Source organism: Coregonus lavaretus (genome assembly GCF_964263955.1).
Source record: "Coregonus lavaretus genome assembly, contig: HAP1_SCAFFOLD_79, whole genome shotgun sequence".
In the NCBI taxonomy this organism is placed as follows: Eukaryota; Metazoa; Chordata; class Actinopteri; order Salmoniformes; family Salmonidae; genus Coregonus; species Coregonus lavaretus.
In genome coordinates, this window is record NW_028157882.1 from 196,012 (window position 1) to 215,201 (window position 19,190).

A 19,190-nucleotide genomic window follows, 5' to 3' on the forward strand; every position below is an offset into this window, starting at 1 on the left:
ACATTCCATTACTGTTGTCATGCTTGTTAATGTTGGGTTTGGGAATCATTCAGGATACCTTAATGCTGGGTTTGGGAATCATTCAGCATACCTTCTTAGTGCTGTGTTTGGGAGTCATTCAGGATACCTGTTTGGTCAATAAAGTATAATATATTGTTATGATTATGCAACCTGAATGAAAAGACGAGTTAAATTGTGATTACAGCAATATGTGTAGTTGCGCCATTCAACAACAAGATGACGCTATTGACCTGTAATAAAATAAAAACAGCTTGCATGAGGTAACAAGTTGCTTTCTTTCAGCAGTGTGGGTCTTGCAGCCGCTTCACATATGAGCAGAAACCCTCCAAACAACTGGGTAGAACATAATATTATCATTTTCATAATGGAGTTGCGCGATGTGAGCATCTAGCGCAGCCATGACTGTCTTGAATGCAGATCTGTATTCTCGCGGTGACAGCACATATCTCGTTCTGGTAAAAGAGGGCTACAACAACAAGACCTGTCAACTTTCAAAATCAAGTGTCAAGGTAAAATCAAGCTTTCTAACATATTCTAGAACGTTTCCAAATATAGAAAGCATAATTTAATAATCGGATTTTTTTGTCCACCCGATCAACATGTCAACAATTAGCATATTCAATGATCTAGCTAGCTAGCTTGCTAACGAGCCATTAGAAGCTATATAACTAACTAGTTGTCATAGCAAGCACGTTTGTTTATCTTCAATACGATGTTGTAAATCACCATATTATTTGTGATTAAGAAAATGTAAAAAAATATGAAGTTGAATTGTTCATTTATAAGATGACATAAATCTATTGGCTACTCGGATAGTAAGTTAGCATGGCTAACTAGGCCGTTAGGTAGCTAAGAAGGCAGCTAGCCAACTTAATTTCAGTAATCATGATTCATTTAGTGATTACAAATCAAATATCAGTTTTAGATGTCGTTTGCTTTAAACTATATTTCTCGTAATGTATCTAGCAGTCAAGTGAGCCGACACTCGCAAAACGCAGTCAAGGCATCCGCGTTCAGTCTCCTCCTGAATGTGGTGCGTGAATAAACAACACTTTACGGTACGGCTTGAATCAGTCTCATTTACGGATATACGCTACAAATCATTCCAAACAAACAGTTTGAAGCACACTTATTCAATATTCCACAATAAAAATTATACCAAATCGTTTTTCATTTTTACGGCGTTTCAAAAAATGACTTTCATATCACGGCCACGGGTAGAGTGATGCTGCGTTTAGATGGTACGAAGTAGACGGCAAACCGGATGCCATTGTTTTCAATGAGAGCACGACGGTAAATGCCGCCACGGTGGACGCAACTTGTCGCCACAGTTAAAATATTTCAACTTTTGCCGTCTGCAGTAGCGTTGGTTTCTACCGGATGTTGATTTGACTGCGTTTTGCAAGTGTCAGCTCATTTGACCGCAGTACTCCTTAAGGTCCAAGGACCTTATACAGGCCAGGGGCGGTGTGTTCATTAGGGCGATATGGGCGACGCACTGCCAAACGGGAAAAGGAAGGGATTTTTTTTCTAATCAATTATATCACGGCAACAGTAGTTATCAGTGTTCTAATCTAGACGTCTGATCTGCCACTAAATGTCCAATCAGGCTAAAGTCGTGCTTCAAATGGCCCCGCCCCTTTTGGGGCGATTTCAGTCAGGTTGAAAATCGCCCCAGAAGTCTGTCATAGCCTCTCATGTAAAATCTTTTTTTTTCAAATATCAGAGCTTTCAATACAATCTCTATGGGTTTCTGAGGGCTTGCACTTACGCGCTTTCGTCATACGTAACATAACCATGAACGTAACTAAGAAAAGAGCGGGTAGCAGCGTCAATCAATTCACGTACTACTATCAAAAGATGGCTAGCGTTCAGTGCAACTCGATTGTCTCTTTGAAAGAAGTTCACATCAAAGACCATTCAAAACGAGCTACTGGAGTGTATGCTAGCGGTCATGAGGGAACATATTGTGGAGGAGGTGAAGTCGGCGAACTTCGTAGCTATCCAAGCTGACGAGACCACGGACGTTTCTACACAGACACAGCTGGTGATTGTGCTGAGGTACATAGATAGCAACCACAAAGTGCAGGAGCGCTTTTTTGAGTTCCTTCCCATCTCGGAATCAACCTCAGTCTCAATCGCCAGTGTGCTTTTGGAGAGACTGAACGGTCTTTTTGCCGACGACGAGAAAGTCAAACTGTGGTGCACTGGCACTGTACCAGGTTCTCATGAGCTACAACCTCCAGGAGACGTTCTCTGAGACTGTGACTCTGTTGAACATCCTCATAACTACTCCCATGACAACAGCTGAAGCTGAGAGATGTTTCTCAACTTTGACACGAGTTAAGACATTCCTGCAAAATTCAATGGGCCAGGAACGTCTGAATGCACTGGCCATGCTTTCCATGGAGAGGGAACTAGTCCTCAGCATGCCTGATTTCAATGAGAAAGTCATTGACCGCTTTGCTGCATTGAAAGAGAGAAGAGAACAGTTTCAGTACAAGTAATGTAGCCTCTCTCTCTCTTTGTCCCTCCCTGTCTGTCTCTTTAACACACACGCCCAAATCAGTTCACAGTTGATGTTGTTTAAAATCGTTATTTTTCATTTTTTTTTAAAGTAAAAAAATAAATAATAATCTGTTCATGTTCATTTTTACAAATCTATACAATTGGCCAGAATATGGTTGTTCATATTTACAAATCTATACAATTGGCCAGAATATGGTTGTTCATTTTTACAAAGCCATACAGATAGCTGTGTTTACCTTTTCTAGAAATTATTTTCTAATTCTGTTTTCAGGCAAAATGTCTATCACTGTTCATTTTCACAAATCTATACAAGAGGGCAGAATATGGAAGTCTATAAAAATTTCTTATTACCAATAACTTGCATCAATGTTTTCAGTAGCCTCTATCAAAAGCTCCTGCTTGCTTGTTGTGAATTATGCTCAGGTGCACATATTTCCAATTCAACCATGAGGCAAAAAATGTGGTAAAAGCTCTTGTTGATCCTGCAATCTGAACAAATACCAAGATGCTGTATTTTCAGCTGATATTTCATTTGTTTATGGAAATGCATATTGTTTATGCAGTGTTGAGGAATGTGAAAGAACACCCTTGATTATTTTTACTGTGATAACTTATTTTGCTTTTGTAAGCCAACACTTTTGAGATCAGTCAATAAATGCTTCTGGCATTGACTTATATGCTGCCCCTGTCTTCATGTTGTTGCTGGACATATCTTTTTTTAAATGTGTGTAGGTCACCTAAATCATCAGAAAAATTGCCCCCCCTGAGAATTTTTTCAGGAGCCGCCACTGATACAGGCATACCGTGGGAAGTAGGCGTGCTGAGGGTGCTGTAGCGCCCCCAGAAAAATCTAAATAAAAAAAACAATATTGATTAAAAAAACTAATAGATAATTTCTTTTTCTCACAAAAGTAGTGCACTGGGCCTTTACTAGTCCTGTATTAGCGACAGGTATAGCCTTCTGTAGCACAGGCAATAAAACAATTTCAGCGTCGCTGCCCACATCAAAATTATTTCACAAATGCAAAATATACACTTACTGTACATTTTTAACCGGCTTTATCACAGTTGCAGCCGTCAGTATTTTTCAGTTACAACATGTTTCTGGAGGCCTTCTTCCATTACACACAGGTGATCAGAGCATGCTAAGTGGCTAATTAGCACAGGTGGGCCCTCTGTCTTCTGTCTGTCTTCTGTAAACATGCGCTGTAACATGGAGATATGGCCATGTGGGATCACTAACCCTAACCCTGTAAAGGTGTATCAATGTAAACATTTTAAAATTATTATTATTTCTCTCTGATATGAAAGATAAGATCCATATGCTTCCAAAACCGTAGCGCAAGCGATGGGTGTTAATGTTCAGACCGAGTGTCGGAGCTCTTAAACTCCCTCCTACAGAAGATACCTTCGTCCAATGACTCTTCTGTGTAATGTAATGGAACTGAGAGTCATGATCAAGGGCTAGTCAGTAAGCTTATGCTAACCCAATTATAGCTCCACATTGCTGATGTTAGCTATTGTTGCCATCGCCAAAGCAACATGAGCTAGCTAGTTACATTTACTGGCAGAGATTCATAGTGCATGGAATATCTTGCATGGTCTATCCCTTTATTATCTAAGCTGTTCCAGTATTTGATGTAACTCACCTTTCACGTGTTGTGCTTCCTCTTTTGGATCCATCTCTAGCCTTCCATGTCTGATCCCAAGTCCACAGAGTCCCTGGGTTCTGGCTGTGGTGTTCCAGCCCAGACAAGCTCACAGCGGGGTCCAGAGATGGTCTCAGTGAAGCTGGAAGACTGCAGTCAACCACTGGAACTCAATGTGATTGTCAAAGAGGAGGAGGAGGGGAGAAGAATCGAGGAGGAGAGGAAAGTAAAAGAGGTGGGTGAGAAAGCAGTCAAAGAGGAGGTGGAGGAGAGAGCAGTCAAAGAAGAAGAAGAGGAGGAGAGAGCAGTCAAAGAAGAAGAGGAGGAGAGAGCAGTCAAAGAAGAAGAGGGGGACAGAGCAGTCAAAGAAGAAGAGGAGGAGAGAGCAGTCAAAGAAGAAGAGGAGGAGAGAGGAGTCAAAGAAGAAGAGGAGAACAGGGATGTGTCTGCTCCAGATCTAGAGGAAGAGGAGGAAGAAGTAGATAGTATCACTGACCCAGGTAAGTTCAGGTGTGGAGTACGGAGAGAGGTTGGTGCCTTGGATCTAGAGGAAGAAGTAGATAGTATCACTGACCCAGGTAAGTTCAGGTGTGGAGTACGGAGAGAGGTTGGTGCCTTGGATCTAGAGGAAGAAGTAGATAGTATCACTGACCCAGGTAAGTTCAGGTGTGGAGTACGGAGAGAGGTTGGTGCCTTGGATCTAGAGGAAGAAGTAGATAGTATCACTGACCCAGGTAAGTTCAGGTGTGGAGTACGGAGAGAGGTTGGTGCCTTGGATCTAGAGGAAGAAGTAGATAGTATCACTGACCCAGGTAAGTTTAGGTGTGGAGTACGGAGAGAGGTTGGTGACTTGGATCTAGAGGAAGAAGTAGATAGTATCAGTGACCCAGGTAAGTTCAGGTGTGGAGTACGGAGAGAGGTTGGTGCCTTGGATCTAGAGGAAGAAGTAGATAGTATCAGTGACCCAGGTAAGTTTAGGTGTGGAGTACGGAGAGAGGTTGGTGACTTGGCGGCCACAGGGGATTCCAAAACTATTATTGTGCTTTTACTTCAATCAACAAGTATTTTAAATCCCCTTTCAATGTTCCCTTACTGATTCTAACATATTCTCACAGGAGAGAGCTCCAATCCAGGCTCAGACAGCGATCCCAGTACCACAGCATCAGGAAACCATAAACACAGGCAGAGGAACTCAAGATGGAAACATCATCACTGCATGGACTGCTTAACTGGTTTCTATGAGCCAGAGGAGTTGAAAAGGCACACTTGTAGACCTCGCCCCTGCTCAGATTGCATAGGCAGTTTTATTTGTCCAATTCACTTCAAATCACACCAACAAACTCTCAAAAGAAGGAAAACATATCCATGTGGTCATTGTGAGAAGAGTTTTCAGACCCCAAGCAGCTTGAAGACGCACCAGCTTAGTCACACAGGAAAGAAGACGTACCACTGCTTTCAGTGTGGGAAGAGGTTCTGTCGTGTAGACACCTTAAAGGCTCACCAGAGAATACACACAGGAGAGAAGCCTTTTCACTGCTCCCAGTGTGGAAAGAGCTTCAGTGATAAAGGAAATCGAAATAAACACAGGAGAATACACACAGGAGAGAAGACTTACCACTGCTCTGAGTGCGGGAAAAGTTTCAGTCAGTTATCACATTTAAAACCACACCAGCTAACTCACACAGGAGAGAAGCCTTTTAACTGCTCTCAGTGTGGGAAGGGTTTCAGTCTGTCATCATATCTGAAGAAGCACCAGCTAACGCACACAGAAGAGAAACCATACAGCTGTGATCATTGTGGGAAGAGTTTTAAATTGGAAGGAATCCTTAAGCGTCATCAGAGAATACACAGTGGAGAGAAGACTTACCACTGCTCTGAGTGTGGGAAGTGTTTCAGTTTGTCATCATATCTGAAGAGACACCAGCTAACTCACACAGGATTAAAGTCACACCACACAGGAATAAAGTCACACCACTGCTCCCAATGTGGGAAGACCTTCAGTAAGAAAGGTGACCTAAAGAAACATCAGAGAATACACACAGGGGAGAAGCCTTTCCACTGCTCCCAATGTGGGAAGCGCTTCAATGAGAAAGGAAATCTAAAGCAACATCAGAGAAAACACTCAGGAGAGAAGCCTTTCCACTGCACCCAATGTGGAAAAAGCTTCAGTTGGGTAATAGACTTAAAGAAACATCAGAGAGTACACAAAGAGGAGAAGCCTTTCCACTGCTCCCAATGTGGGAAGAGCTTCAATGAGAAAGGAAATCTAAAGCAACACCAGAGAAAACACTCAGGAGAGAAACCGTACAGCTGTGTTCAGTGTGGGAATTGCTTTAAATGGAAACAAAGCCTGAAGGAACATCAGAAGGCAAAGCACAGTGCAGTGCCCAACACTGACCTTATAATGGTGTTGCCAAGCTGGGCAACTACATCTAATTAATATTGACACTAACCAGGTTTCCATCAAATCTTTTTTTGCGAGTAAAGTACGTCAGATAAAAAAATGTAATGAAAGGCCTGAAAATTTGTCTGTAAACTTTTCAAATGTCAACAAAACAAAATACGCTAGACAAGGTGGGATCTTTTTTGTGTCAGTAAAATGTATTATGTGAGAAATGTTGGTGGAAACGCATATTTTTTTTGCGGTAATATTGATATATTAACCATCATATCTAAGTAAACTTGGAGTCACGCGATGACGTGTGATCCTCCCACTACGACTCGTCGGGAAAGCATGCAGATTATTAGGCCACAGATGAAATAAATTATGAGGAACTTCACAGGGTGGTGAAAGGGCAAGGTGATGAGCTTGATGCTCCTTTCCAATAAATATCAAGGGTCTTATTCTGGTGACATGATCATATACATTGACGCTTGGCTGTCATGTGACAAATAAAAATAATCTCGCTCATTTGTCCATAATAATCTCATCATGTTGCTATACCCGCACTGTATCTGCGAGCTGTTGGCTAGAGCGCACGTGCCAAACCAGAGGGGGCACATTTGCTATTTAATTTCAACAGTTTTTGTGACAAAACTATTGGTAGAGTTGAAAGTGCGATGGAAACACATTGAACTTTAGATTTGTATTTGTCACATGAAAACTTAAGCCGAAAAGTACCTTCAATGTGCACTACGTCATCATGCACTGCTTTTTATCTGCAACAAGTCCGTTGGGTGGAAACTGGTGGGAAAATTTGCACATTTTATTTATGCGGATTTTAGAATATTCGCATGAAAATCTGTCGCCAATTGGATGTAACATTTGCTGGTAGTATGTTGAATTATGCAAAATAGCGAGATTTCTGACAACTAAGTCACCACTGGTCGAGTCATTGTCAGAGTCACCACTGGTCGAGTGCGAGTCGAGTCACAAGTTATGAAAATCGTGAATTGATTACGAGTCAAGTCTGAGTCCTGGACTCAAGTACTACAACACTGACAGCCACTCCTCTATTGGGAATGTTTTATTTGTGAAAATGTTTTCTCAAAAAATGTCTCTAGTGTTGGTCCGGTCCAGAAACGGACTACAACTACACCCAATTCTGCTTTTGGTGTTTGTAGATCTGAAGAAACTGATAAACATATTCTAATTTTCTTATTAAACAAACCCATTTATTTATTTTAGCAAAACTTTCTTCCAAACCCTTCAAATTAGTCAGGTTTGTCTTTAATAGGTTTAAATATTATATGCAGCTTTGTGTAATTTTTTTCTCTGTCATTGTTTGTATTTATTTGTGATTCAATGTCAGCATTCTGAAACTCTGTTTGTTCATCCAACAAACTACCATGATGTAAAACTGAATAAAAAGGTGTATTACAATACCTTACTTTACTGTTTTCATGCTGCTTAGTTCTAAATGTGGGCATAGTTCAGGATACCTGATTGGTCTTTCACAGTCAGGCCAACCCAAGCTGTACTGTGCAGTAGGCTAATATTAGGCCTACTATTGAAACAGATAAACTCAGTTAGAAAATCACACATTTTTTCTGTATATTTTTTTTTTTTACAGAAAAATAACAACTTTGTAGGTTCTAAGTCCATAACAAAGCTTAAACCACATCAGGAGACCACTTTTGAGGTCTGGGAAAAATCAGATACATTTAGGTTTTTTAGAGTAGTTACCCTTTAATTCAAGTGTGCAGGCACCTAGCACTATTGTCTGATTAGAGGTGTTTCTGTAGCACATGAGAGGGAGTTTGCAAAATAAATGGCCACTGGATTGACGCAAATAATCATATCATTCTGACAGATAGGCATAGGCTACTTAGGCCTCCTGTAGCTCAGTTGGTAGAGCATGGCGCTTGCAACGCCAGGGTTGTGGGTTCGTTTCCCACGGGGGGGCAGTATGAAAAATGTATGCACTCACTAACTGTAAGTCGCTCTGGACAAGAGCGTCTGCTAAATGACTAAAATGTAAAATGTAAATGGTACTAGTTAACATTTCATTTTTGGGCGACCCTTTCCATCTACCAGAAGGAGGTTCGGACTATCATTAGCGTCGCTATATTTTTCCTGTTCCTTCATTGTTTGAAACCTGGACGTTTTACTTCATATTATGAGTCATATCTTACCTTGCTTCAAAGTAGTCTATAGCTAAAATCCCACCATAGAAACGTTGAGGCAATTATTTTTATAAAGACTTACTCATATGCGTTCTCCTGTTCTATTGGTTTTCTTTCAACTTTCTTTCATTGACTAGCAGCTAAAGGCATTATCCTAATCATATTAACAACCCATGACAGTTGTTCCATCTTTAAATACACCCCTCTTTCTAACGGATCCTTCCATCTCTGTCCATGAAACCGCTTGCATGTTTTTTTTTTTAACTGTACATGTTTTCCCGCAAATTGCATTTAGGAACATTCACGTGTAGTCCTACTGCCTTGTGCACATTGCTGCGCCTAAAATGTGACGAAATAATAGTTTCTCAACATTTTAATCTAAACATTCCGATCTGTTCCATCAACCCTATTAATAGATACAGTTTATACCTCCACTCCACTACTTTGATAGGTATCAGTGAGGATGAAGAAGTGAGTATATGCAATGCCCGCTGAAAAATAAGTGGGAATAAGGTGTATATCCTCCACTACACCACTTGGAACCGTGATAAACTGCTAAAACGGTCCAACCACTTCACATATTATTTGAGCAACACATCGCTATTACTTCCAAACAAAATTGTATGAAGATATAAGATAAGATATACGATTCACACAGAACGATATTGTGAATTTGCTCAACGTGCGCATGTGGTCCCACAATAAGAGCTATGACGCTAATATTTGTGTACACTCTTCACAGTTGTGTTCGGTGGGTGTCACTGAGTTGGCTGATATCCCATTTCATGGGTGCACACTCCATAATAGGTAATGCTACAGTGCAATATGAATGTCCAATGCGCTTAAAAGGCGGATTTGGGAGGTGATTTGCCACAGTCAAAGTCCTGCAAAAACAGCTACAAAGCTAATATGTGTGTAAACTCTTCAGAGTTGTAATCTGTCGGTGTCACAGAGTAGGCTGATATCCCGTTTCATGGATCCACAATCCATAGGTAAGTATGTACAGTGCAATATGCCCCTAATGCAATTCTGAAGTCTAATACATCCACTTTTTTTGGGTAAAATTAGCTAATAATGTTATTTTGTTTAGTTTATGTAACATTCCAACCTTGTTTAGCGTTATCTAGTCCAATTGTGGCATGATTTCACTATTTCCATCTGTTTGCATCAGTTTCAATGGGGGACTTTTATTTTGAAGGTGAATCGCCAATTCAACTATTGTTGCTCATGCTAATGTTCAGGTCACAGGCAGGGTCGGCTCCAGTCCGCTCTGGATAAAAGCTTCTGCTAAATGACTGAAATGTAAATTTAAATAAGCAACATAAATGGAATTCAGTCGGGGTCTCAACTTACTGTTGCGAGTTAGAATAGTAGAATACACAGGGGCGCAAGTTAGAAATGTGGTTGTGCATCAGTAGTTTTTCTCTTGTTTTGACAGTCGGTAGCTAGGTTTCCATTCAGATCTTCATGTGAATATACCAAAATCTGCATAAAGAAAATATTGCCATTTTCCCACCAGTGGTGTGTTTACACCAATCTGACTTGTTGCAGATAAAAGTCAGTGCGTGATGACGTAATGCACACAACATTTACTTCTACGCTTAAATTTTTCATGTACCGCATAAAAATCTAAAGTTCAATGTTTTTCCATCTCATTTTCAACTCTACCGATAGTTTTGTCACAAAAACTGTTGCGTTAAATAGTAAATCTGCCTACTCTGGTCTTGGCACGTGCACACTAGCCAACAGCTAGCAGATAGGCTACAGTGCAGGTAAACAGTGCGTGTAGGCTAGTCTATATGATGAGATTATTATGGATGAGTGCGAGAATATTATTTGTCAAACGGCAGTCAAGCATCAATCATCATGTCACCAGAATAAGACCCTCAGTATTTATTGGAAAGGATCATAAAGTTCACTGTGCACTTTCACCACCCTGTAACGTTTATCATAATTTATTTCCTGTAACGTTTATCATAATTTATTCCGTTTTATACTGCCTAATAAACTGCTTGGTTGTCATAGTGAAAGGACCACACACCATATCACCACGTGACTCTCAAATTTACTTCGATATGATTGTTATTATATCAATATTTGCGCATAAAGGTGTTTCCACCACCATTTCGCATAATTCATTTTACTCACACAAAAAGATCCCACCATGTCGAACGAACAAATTATCTGTCGCCATTTATAAGATTGTACCGAAACTACCTGTTCCATCACAGTTTTTCTTTTTATATATGGTATGACTTTACTTGCATACAAACTGTGGATGGAAACGTGGTTAGTGACAGTCACTCAATTACCTATGTCAGCTAGCAATTTTTACATTGATAAGTTAGTCTAGCCAGTTATCTAAACTTGGGGCACGTGCCCAGGGGCCCTGATCTCCAGGGGGCCCCCATTGATTTTGTTAGTCACTCATACTCAGATATCATTCTCATGGTATACTGTAAGTCATGGCCAAATATGTAGAATTGCAGGAAATGAGCAATAAAACTTAAAAAATGTCTCTCTGCCCCATGGTGAAATTAGTAGAATTACATTAAATGTATTATAAAATTGCAAATGTTTCTCTCTGCCCCATGGCAAAATGTGTAAACTGCAAATTAACATTAAAATGTCAATTTCTCTCTCCGCCATCAAGACGGGGAACATAAAAAAAACTCACACCCAAATCTCGCTTAGGGCCCCCAGAAGGCTAAAGCCAGCCCTGCACACAGGTCTAATTAGCTAACATTATCAGTCTTGGAACACCTGTGGAAGAAGGTCGCCAGAACAGTGTTGTTTAAAAGTGAACAGTATGTTGCCCTCTTGGTTGCTCTTCTTAGTCCAACTACAGTTGCCTTGTCACTCATTCAACTCTATTCTTATACAATTACTAAATAAATAGCATGATCTATTCTCACAAATACATTTAATCATCTCATTCTTCAGCTAGCACTCAATACAGAGCAAGAAACAATGTTTCCCCTTTTGTTTATACCCAGTGCCTGTTTGGACTGGGCCTCCGTTACCATGACGACGGCAGCTAGCTTCACTGGAGCTGCCTTTAACTATTGTTAGCTTCTATGCTAGCGGACATGAACAAACGAATTTAACTATGAAAACAATACCATAACTACGCTCCCCTTAACTTAGTGTTTCTTATTATGTGCTTTACAACTTACTCACCTTGTAAATTAAGTTTAAAATAATGTGTTTAAATCTGGTTGTTCTTTGTACAGCTACAGATGGCTTGTCACTAATTCAACTGACAAGACAACAAGCTAGTGCGAGAACCACAGCAGTGAGAGCTGGTGAAGCAACCACTAGAGCGAGCAGCCCCCTCTGTTGGCCGAATCCAGCACAACCACACTTCTATAAATAAATGATTGGCTAGAAATGACAAAGTTCACCATACATCTCACATTCTCCCCCTCTTGAGAAATGTTGTCCCAACATTACAACTATACAGGTAAATTACACCTTCAATTACTTGTTGACATTACACAGGGAACCCAAAAATGAGCAATTCGACTGTACCACTTATACAGAAAGGTATTAGCCTTTTTACACAGCAGTCATTTCCCTTTTAACTTGCTGTTTCTGACAAATAGGACCATTGTGCACTATGGTAGCCTAGCTTCCTCAGACTTAATCAGAACTTGCCCATAATGGTATGCTAAATGCATTAGTATAACAACCAAACAACATCTCTTGACGTAGGTGGGTTTTCTCCAGTCTTCTTACCCACTGTTTATTTTGTTTGTACCCTTCTCTTCCTAGGTCACCAAAAACGGTCAAGGACGGCGTATTCTCACTTTTTAAGCAATCATTGAGAATACTTAGTCTATTTCATTTACCTAGGTCTCCAATAAGTTAGGAACCAATATACACAAGCAGTTAGGAAAGCAAAGGCTAGCTTTTTCAAACAGAAATGTGCATCCTGTAGCACTAACTCCAAAAAGTTTTGGGACACTGTAAAGTCCATGGAGAATAAGAGCACCTCCTCCCAGCTGCCCAGTGCACTGAGGCTAGGAAACACTATCACCACCGATAAATTTCAACAAGCATTTTGCTACGGCTGGCCATGCTTTCCACCTGGCTACCACTACCTCGGCCACCAGCTCTGCACCCTCCGCTGCAACTTGCCCATGCCCCCCCCGCTTCTCCTTCACACAAATTCAGACAGCTGATGTTCTGAAAGAGCTGCACAAAATCTGGACCCCTACAAATCATCTGGGCTAGACAATCTGGACCCTTTCTTTCTAAAAATAGCCGCCGAAATTGTCGCAACCCCTATTACTAGCCTGTTCAACCTCTCTTTCATAACGTCTGAGATCCCCAGAGATTGGAAAGCTACCGCGGTCATCCCCCTCTTCAAAGGGGTGACACTCTAGATCCAAACTGTTACAGACCTATATCCATCCTGCCCTGCCTTTCGAAAGTTTTTGAAAGCCAAGTTAACAAACAGATCACCGACCATTTCGAATCACACCGTACCTTCTCCGCTATGCAATCCGGTTTCCGAGCTGGTCATGGGTGCACCTCAGCCACGCTCAAGGTCCTAACCGATATTATAACCGCGATCGATAATAGACAGTTCTGTGCAGCCGTCTTCATCGACTTGGCCAAGGTTTTCGACTCTGTCAACCACCGCATTCTTATTGGCAGACTAAATAGCCTTGGTTTCTCAAATGACTGCCTCGCCTGGTTCACCAACTACTTCTCAGATAGAGTTCAATGTGTCAAATCAGAGGGCCTGTTGTCTGGACCTATGGCAGTCTCTATGGGGGTGCCACAGGGTTCAATTCTTGGGCCGACTCGTTTCTCTGTGTATATCAATGATGTCGCTCTTGCTGCTGGTGACTCTCAGATCCACCTCTACGCAGACGACACCATTTTGTATACATGTGTGTTAACAAACCTCCCAACGAGCTTCAATGCCATACAACACTCCTTCAGTAGCCTCCAACTGCTCTTAAACACTAGTAAAACTAAATGCATGCTCTTCAATTGAACGCTGCTGGCAACCGCCCACCCGACTAGAATCACTACTCTCGACGGGTCTGACCTAGAGTATGTGGACAACTACAAATACCTAGGTGTCTGGTTAGACTGTAAACTCTCCTTCCAGACTCACATTAAGCATCTCCATTCCAATTCCAGTTAAATCTAGAATCGGCTTCCTATTTCGCAACAAAGCCTCCTTCACTCATGCTGCCAAACATGCCCTCGTAAAATCAAATCAAATCAAATCAAATCAAATTTTATTGGTCACATGCGCCGAATACAACAGGTGCAGACATTACAGTGAAATGCTTACTTACAGCCCTTAACCAACAGTGCATTTATTTTAAACAAAAAAAGTAAGAATAAAACAACAAAAAAAGTGTTGAGAAAAAAAGAGCAGAAGTAAAATAAAGTGACAGTAGGGAGGCTATATATACAGTAAAATAAAGTGACAGTAGGGAGGCTATATATACAGGGGGGTACCGTTGCAGAGTCAATGTGCGGGGGCACCGGCTAGTTGAGGTAGTTGAGGTAATATGTACATGTGGGTAGAGTTAAAGTGACTATGCATAAATACTTAACAGAGTAGCAGCAGCGTAAAAAGGATGGGGTGGGGGGGCAGTGCAAATAGTCCGGGTAGCCATGATTAGCTGTTCAGGAGTCTTATGGCTTGGGGGTAGAAGCTGTTGAGAAGTCTTTTGGACCTAGACTTGGCACTCCGGTACCGCTTGCCGTGCGGTAGCAGAGAGAACAGTCTATGACTAGGGTGGCTGGAGTCTTTGACAATTTTGAGGGCCTTCCTCTGACACCGCCTGGTATAGAGGTCCTGGATGGCAGGGAGCTTTGCCCCAGTGATGTACTGGGCCGTACGCACTACCCTCTGTAGTGCCTTGCGGTCAGAGGCCAAGCAGTTGCCATACCAGGCGGTGATGCAACCAGTCAGGATGCTCTCGATGGTGCAGCTGTAGAATTTTTTGAGGATCTGAGGACCCATGCCAAATCTTTTTAGTCTCCTGAGGGGGAATAGGCTTTGTCGTGCCCTCTTCACGACTGTCTTGGTGTGTTTGGACCATGATAGTTCGTTGGTGATGTGGACACCAAGGAACTTGAAGCTCTCAACCTGTTCCACTACAGCCCCGTCGATGAGAATGGGGGCGTGCTCAGTCCTCTTTTTTTTCCTGTAGTCCACAATCATCTCCTTTGTCTTGGTCACGTTGAGGGAGAGGTTGTTGTCCTGGCACCACACGGCCAGATCTCTGACCTCCTCCCTATAGGCTGTCTCATCGTTGTCGGTGATCAGGCCTACCACTGTTGTGTCGTCGGCAAACTTAATGATGGTGTTGGAGTCGTGCCTGGCCATGCAGTCATGGGTGAACAGAGAGTACAGGAGGGGACTGAGCATGCACCCCTGAGGGGCCCCCGTGTTGAGGATCAGTGTGGCAGATGTGTTGTTACCTACCCTTACCACCTGGGGGCGGCCCGTCAGGAAGTCCAGGATCCAGTTGCAGAGGGAGGTGTTTAGTCCCAGGATCCTTAGCTTAGTGATGAGCTTAGAGGGCACTATGGTGTTGAATGCTGAGCTGTAGTCAATGAATAGCATTCTCACGTAGGTGTTCCTCTTGTCCAGGTGGGAGAGGGCAGTGTGGAGTGCGATAGAGATTGCATCATCTGTGGATCTGTTGGGGCGGTATGCAAATTGGAGTGGGTCTAGGGTTTCTGGGATTATGCTGTTGATGTGAGCCATGACCAGTCTTTCAAAGCACTTCATGGCTACAGACGTCAGTGCTACGGGTCGGTAGTCATTTAGGCAGGTTATCTTAGAGTTCTTGGGCACGGGGACTATGGTGGTCTGCTTGAAACATGTTGGTATTACAGACTCAGTCAGGGACATGTTGAAAATGTCAGTGAAGACACTTGCCAGTTGGTCAGCACATGCTCGGAGTACACGTCCTGGTAATCCGTCTGGCCCTGCGGCCTTGTGAATGTTGACCTGCTTAAAAAGTCTTACTCACATCGGCTACGGAGAGCGTGATCACATAGTCATCCGGAACAGCTGGTGCTCTCATGCATGCTTCAGTGTTGCTTGCCTCGAAGCGAGCATAGAAGTGGTTTAGCTCGTCTGGTAGGCTTGTGTCACTGGGCAGCTCGCGGCTGTGCTTCCCTTTGTAGTCTGTAATAGTTTTCAAGCCCTGCCACATCCGACGAGCGTCAGAGCCAGTGTAGTATGATTCAATCTTAGACCTGTATTGACTCTTTGCCTGTTTGATGGTTCGTCGGAGGTCATAGCGGGATTTCTTATAAGCGTCCGGGTTAGAGTCCCGTTCCTTGAAAGCGGCAGCTCTACCCTTTAGCTCAGTGCGGATGTTTCCTGTAATCCATGGCTTCTGGTTGGGGTATGTACGTACGGTCACTGTGGGGATGACATCATCGATGCACTTATTGATGAAGCCAGTGACTGATGTGGTGTACTCCTCAATGCTGTCTGAAGAATCCCGGAACATGTTCCAGTCTGTGCTAGCAAAACAGTCCTGTAGCTTAGCATCTGCGTCATCTGACCACTTTTTTATTAACCGAATCACTGGTGCTTCCTGCTTCAGTTTTTGCTTATAAGCAGGAATCAGGAGGATAGAGTTATGGTCAGATTTGCCAAATGGAGGGCGAGGGAGAGCTTTGTATGCGTCTCTGTGTGTGGAGTAAAGGTGGTCTAGAGTTTTTTTCCCTCTGGTTGCACATTTAACATGCTGGTAGAAATTAGGTAGAACGGATTTAAGTTTCCCTGCATTAAAGTCCCCGGCCACTAGGAGCGCTGCATCTGGATGAGCGTTTTCCTGTTGATTAATGGCCTTGTACAACTCATTCAGTGTAATCTTAATGCCAGCATTGGTTTGTGGTGGTAAATAGACAGCTATGAAAAATATAGATGAAAACTCTCTTGGTAAATAGTGTGGTCTACAGCTTATCATAAGATACTCTACCTCAGGCGAGCAAAAACTGACTATCCTACCGATCCTTGACTTCGGCGATGTCATTTACAAAATAGCCTCCAACACTCTACTCATCAAATTGGATGTAGTCCATCACAGTGCCATCCGTTTTGTCTCCAAAGCCCCATACACTACCCACCACTGTGACCTGTACGCTCTTGTTGGCTGGTCCTCACTACATATTCGTCGCCAAACCCACTGGCTCCAGGCCATCTATAAATCACTGCTAGGCAAATCCCTGCCTTATCATAGCTCATTGGTCACCATAGCAACACCCACCTGTAGTCTGCGCTCCAGCAGGTATATCTCACTGGTCATCCCCAAAGCCAACACCTCCTTTGGCTGCCATTCCTTCCAGTTCTCTGCTGCCAATGACTGGAACGAACTGCAAATATCTCTGAAGCTGGAGACTCTTATCTCCCTCACTAACTTTAAGCATCAGTTGTCAGAGCACCTTACAGATCACTGCACCTGTACACAGCCCATCTGTAATTAGCCCACCCAACTACCTCATCCCCATATTGTTATTTATTTTGCTAATTTGCACCCCAGTATCTCTATTTGCACATCATCTCTTGCACATCTATCATTCCAGTGTTAATACTAATTGTAATTATTTTGCACTATGGCCTATTTATTGCTTTACCTCCATAACTTTCTACATTTGCACACACTGTATATATATTTTTCTGTTGTATTTTTGACTTTATGTTTTGTTTTACCCCATATGTAACTCTGTGTTGTTGTTGTTTTATTCACACTGCTTTGCTTTATCTTGGCCAGGTCGCAGTTGTAAATGAGAACTTGTTCTCAACTGGCTTACCTGGTTAAATAAAGGTTAAATAAAAAATATAAAAAATAAAATAAAAGTTCATTGATATCTCTTTGGCTGCCAACGTTCTCTGTGTGAAGCTGGGTTGCCCAAGACTTTCATAAGTTAGTCTGGCTGCCCTCCTCTCCCTTTTTGGATACTGTGACCTGCGTTCTACCATCTCTAGGTGCCCATTTTCAGGTTCAGAGTCCTCTCCTATATCCTGACTCTCATCCATGTCTTCTGTGCCCAGCACCCTTTCCATTCCTTCTCCAGCTGATTTCGACTCCTGTTCCTCTTCAGCCATTTGTGGCGACTGACACCTCTCTTTTACTCTTTTTGCTCTGAGGTCATTCTGGGGTTTCAGCTACTGGTAGGAAGTCGCATGGCAACAACAGATTTTGATGGAGCACTCTTATCCTACCTCTCCCACTCTCGTGCGGGACCTCGAACACTGGACTGTCTTTACCATTGCGGGCCCGGATGTCATAGACTTCATCTTCCCAGTAGGAGCGGATCTTACCTAGCCCTCCTCATTCTCTCATGTTACTTACATGGACCCTGCTGCCTTCTTGAAGCTCTGACCCATAGCTTATCTGGTCGCACTGCCCTGCTGCCTTCTTGAAGCTCTGACCCATAGCTTATCTGGTCGCACTGCCCTGCTGCCTTCTTGAAGCTCTGACCCATAGCTTCTCTGGTCGCACTGCCCTGCTGCCTTCTTGAAGCTCTGACCCATAGCTTATCTGGTCGCACTGCCCTGCTGCCTTCTTGAAGCTCTGACCCATAGCTTATCTGGTCGCACTGCCCTGCTGCCTTTTTGAAGCTCTGACCCATAGCTTATCTGGTCGCACTGCCCTGCTGCCTTCTTGAAGCTCTGACCCATAGCTTATCTGGTCGCACTGCCCTGCTGCCTTCTTGAAGCTCTGACCCATAGCTTATCTGGTCGCACTGACCTGCTGCCTTCTTGAAGCTCTGACCCATAGCTTCTCTGGTCGCACTGCCCTGCTGCCTTCTTGAAGCTCTGACCCATAGCTTATCTGGTCGCACTGCCCTGCTGCCTTCTTGAAGCTCTGACCCATAGCTTATCTGGTCGCACTGCCCTGCTGCCTTTTTGAAGCTCTGACCCATAGCTTATCTGGTCGCACTGCCCTGCTGCCTTTTTGAAGCTCTGACCCGTAGCTTCTCTGGTCGCACTGCTTCTTACCCCAGTCAGCTGACTTGACTGCATTTTTGGATGCTATCTCATAGGACTCAGTCATTCTCTTTTTCAGTTCTCTGTAGTCACAGCACAGTCTTAAACTCCCATCTTTGCGATCCAGCCACTGTTGATTAATTCCTGCAGGTACTCCTTCACCTCCTGGTGGACTGGCTTTGGAGCAGAGATGTAATTATTTTGTACAGGGGTCGGGTCTTTCAATGTAATGTGCATTTGGAGTGATGGAATACAGCCCATATCATCCTCATTCCTTGAAAAAGCATTACAGTCCTCTCTGAGCATTCTCTTGGCAGAGGCCTGTTGTTCACTGGTCAGGTGATCTAAAGCTAATGGAGGGTCCCATGTTTTTCTGTCTGTAGTAGAGCTCTTCAGTTGTGGCGGTGGTATCTTCCTGTACTGACTCACAGGTAATT

At 42.9% G+C, this 19,190-nt stretch overlaps 1 protein-coding gene across 1 annotated transcript; it reads left to right on the forward strand.

The window, feature by feature from the left end:
* Positions 1–479: 479 nt before the first annotated feature.
* Positions 480–17,841, forward strand: LOC311124724 (uncharacterized protein; the record flags this gene model as incomplete). The annotated part of the gene is made up of 4 exons (XM_084198828.1): positions 480–530; positions 4,240–4,699; positions 5,315–6,372; positions 17,749–17,841. The coding sequence occupies exons 2-4, from the start codon at positions 4,246–4,248 to the stop codon at positions 17,839–17,841; spliced, it is 1,605 nt and encodes a 534-aa protein (XP_084054954.1). The 5' UTR covers positions 480–530; positions 4,240–4,245.
* Positions 17,842–19,190: the final 1,349 nt, after the last annotated feature.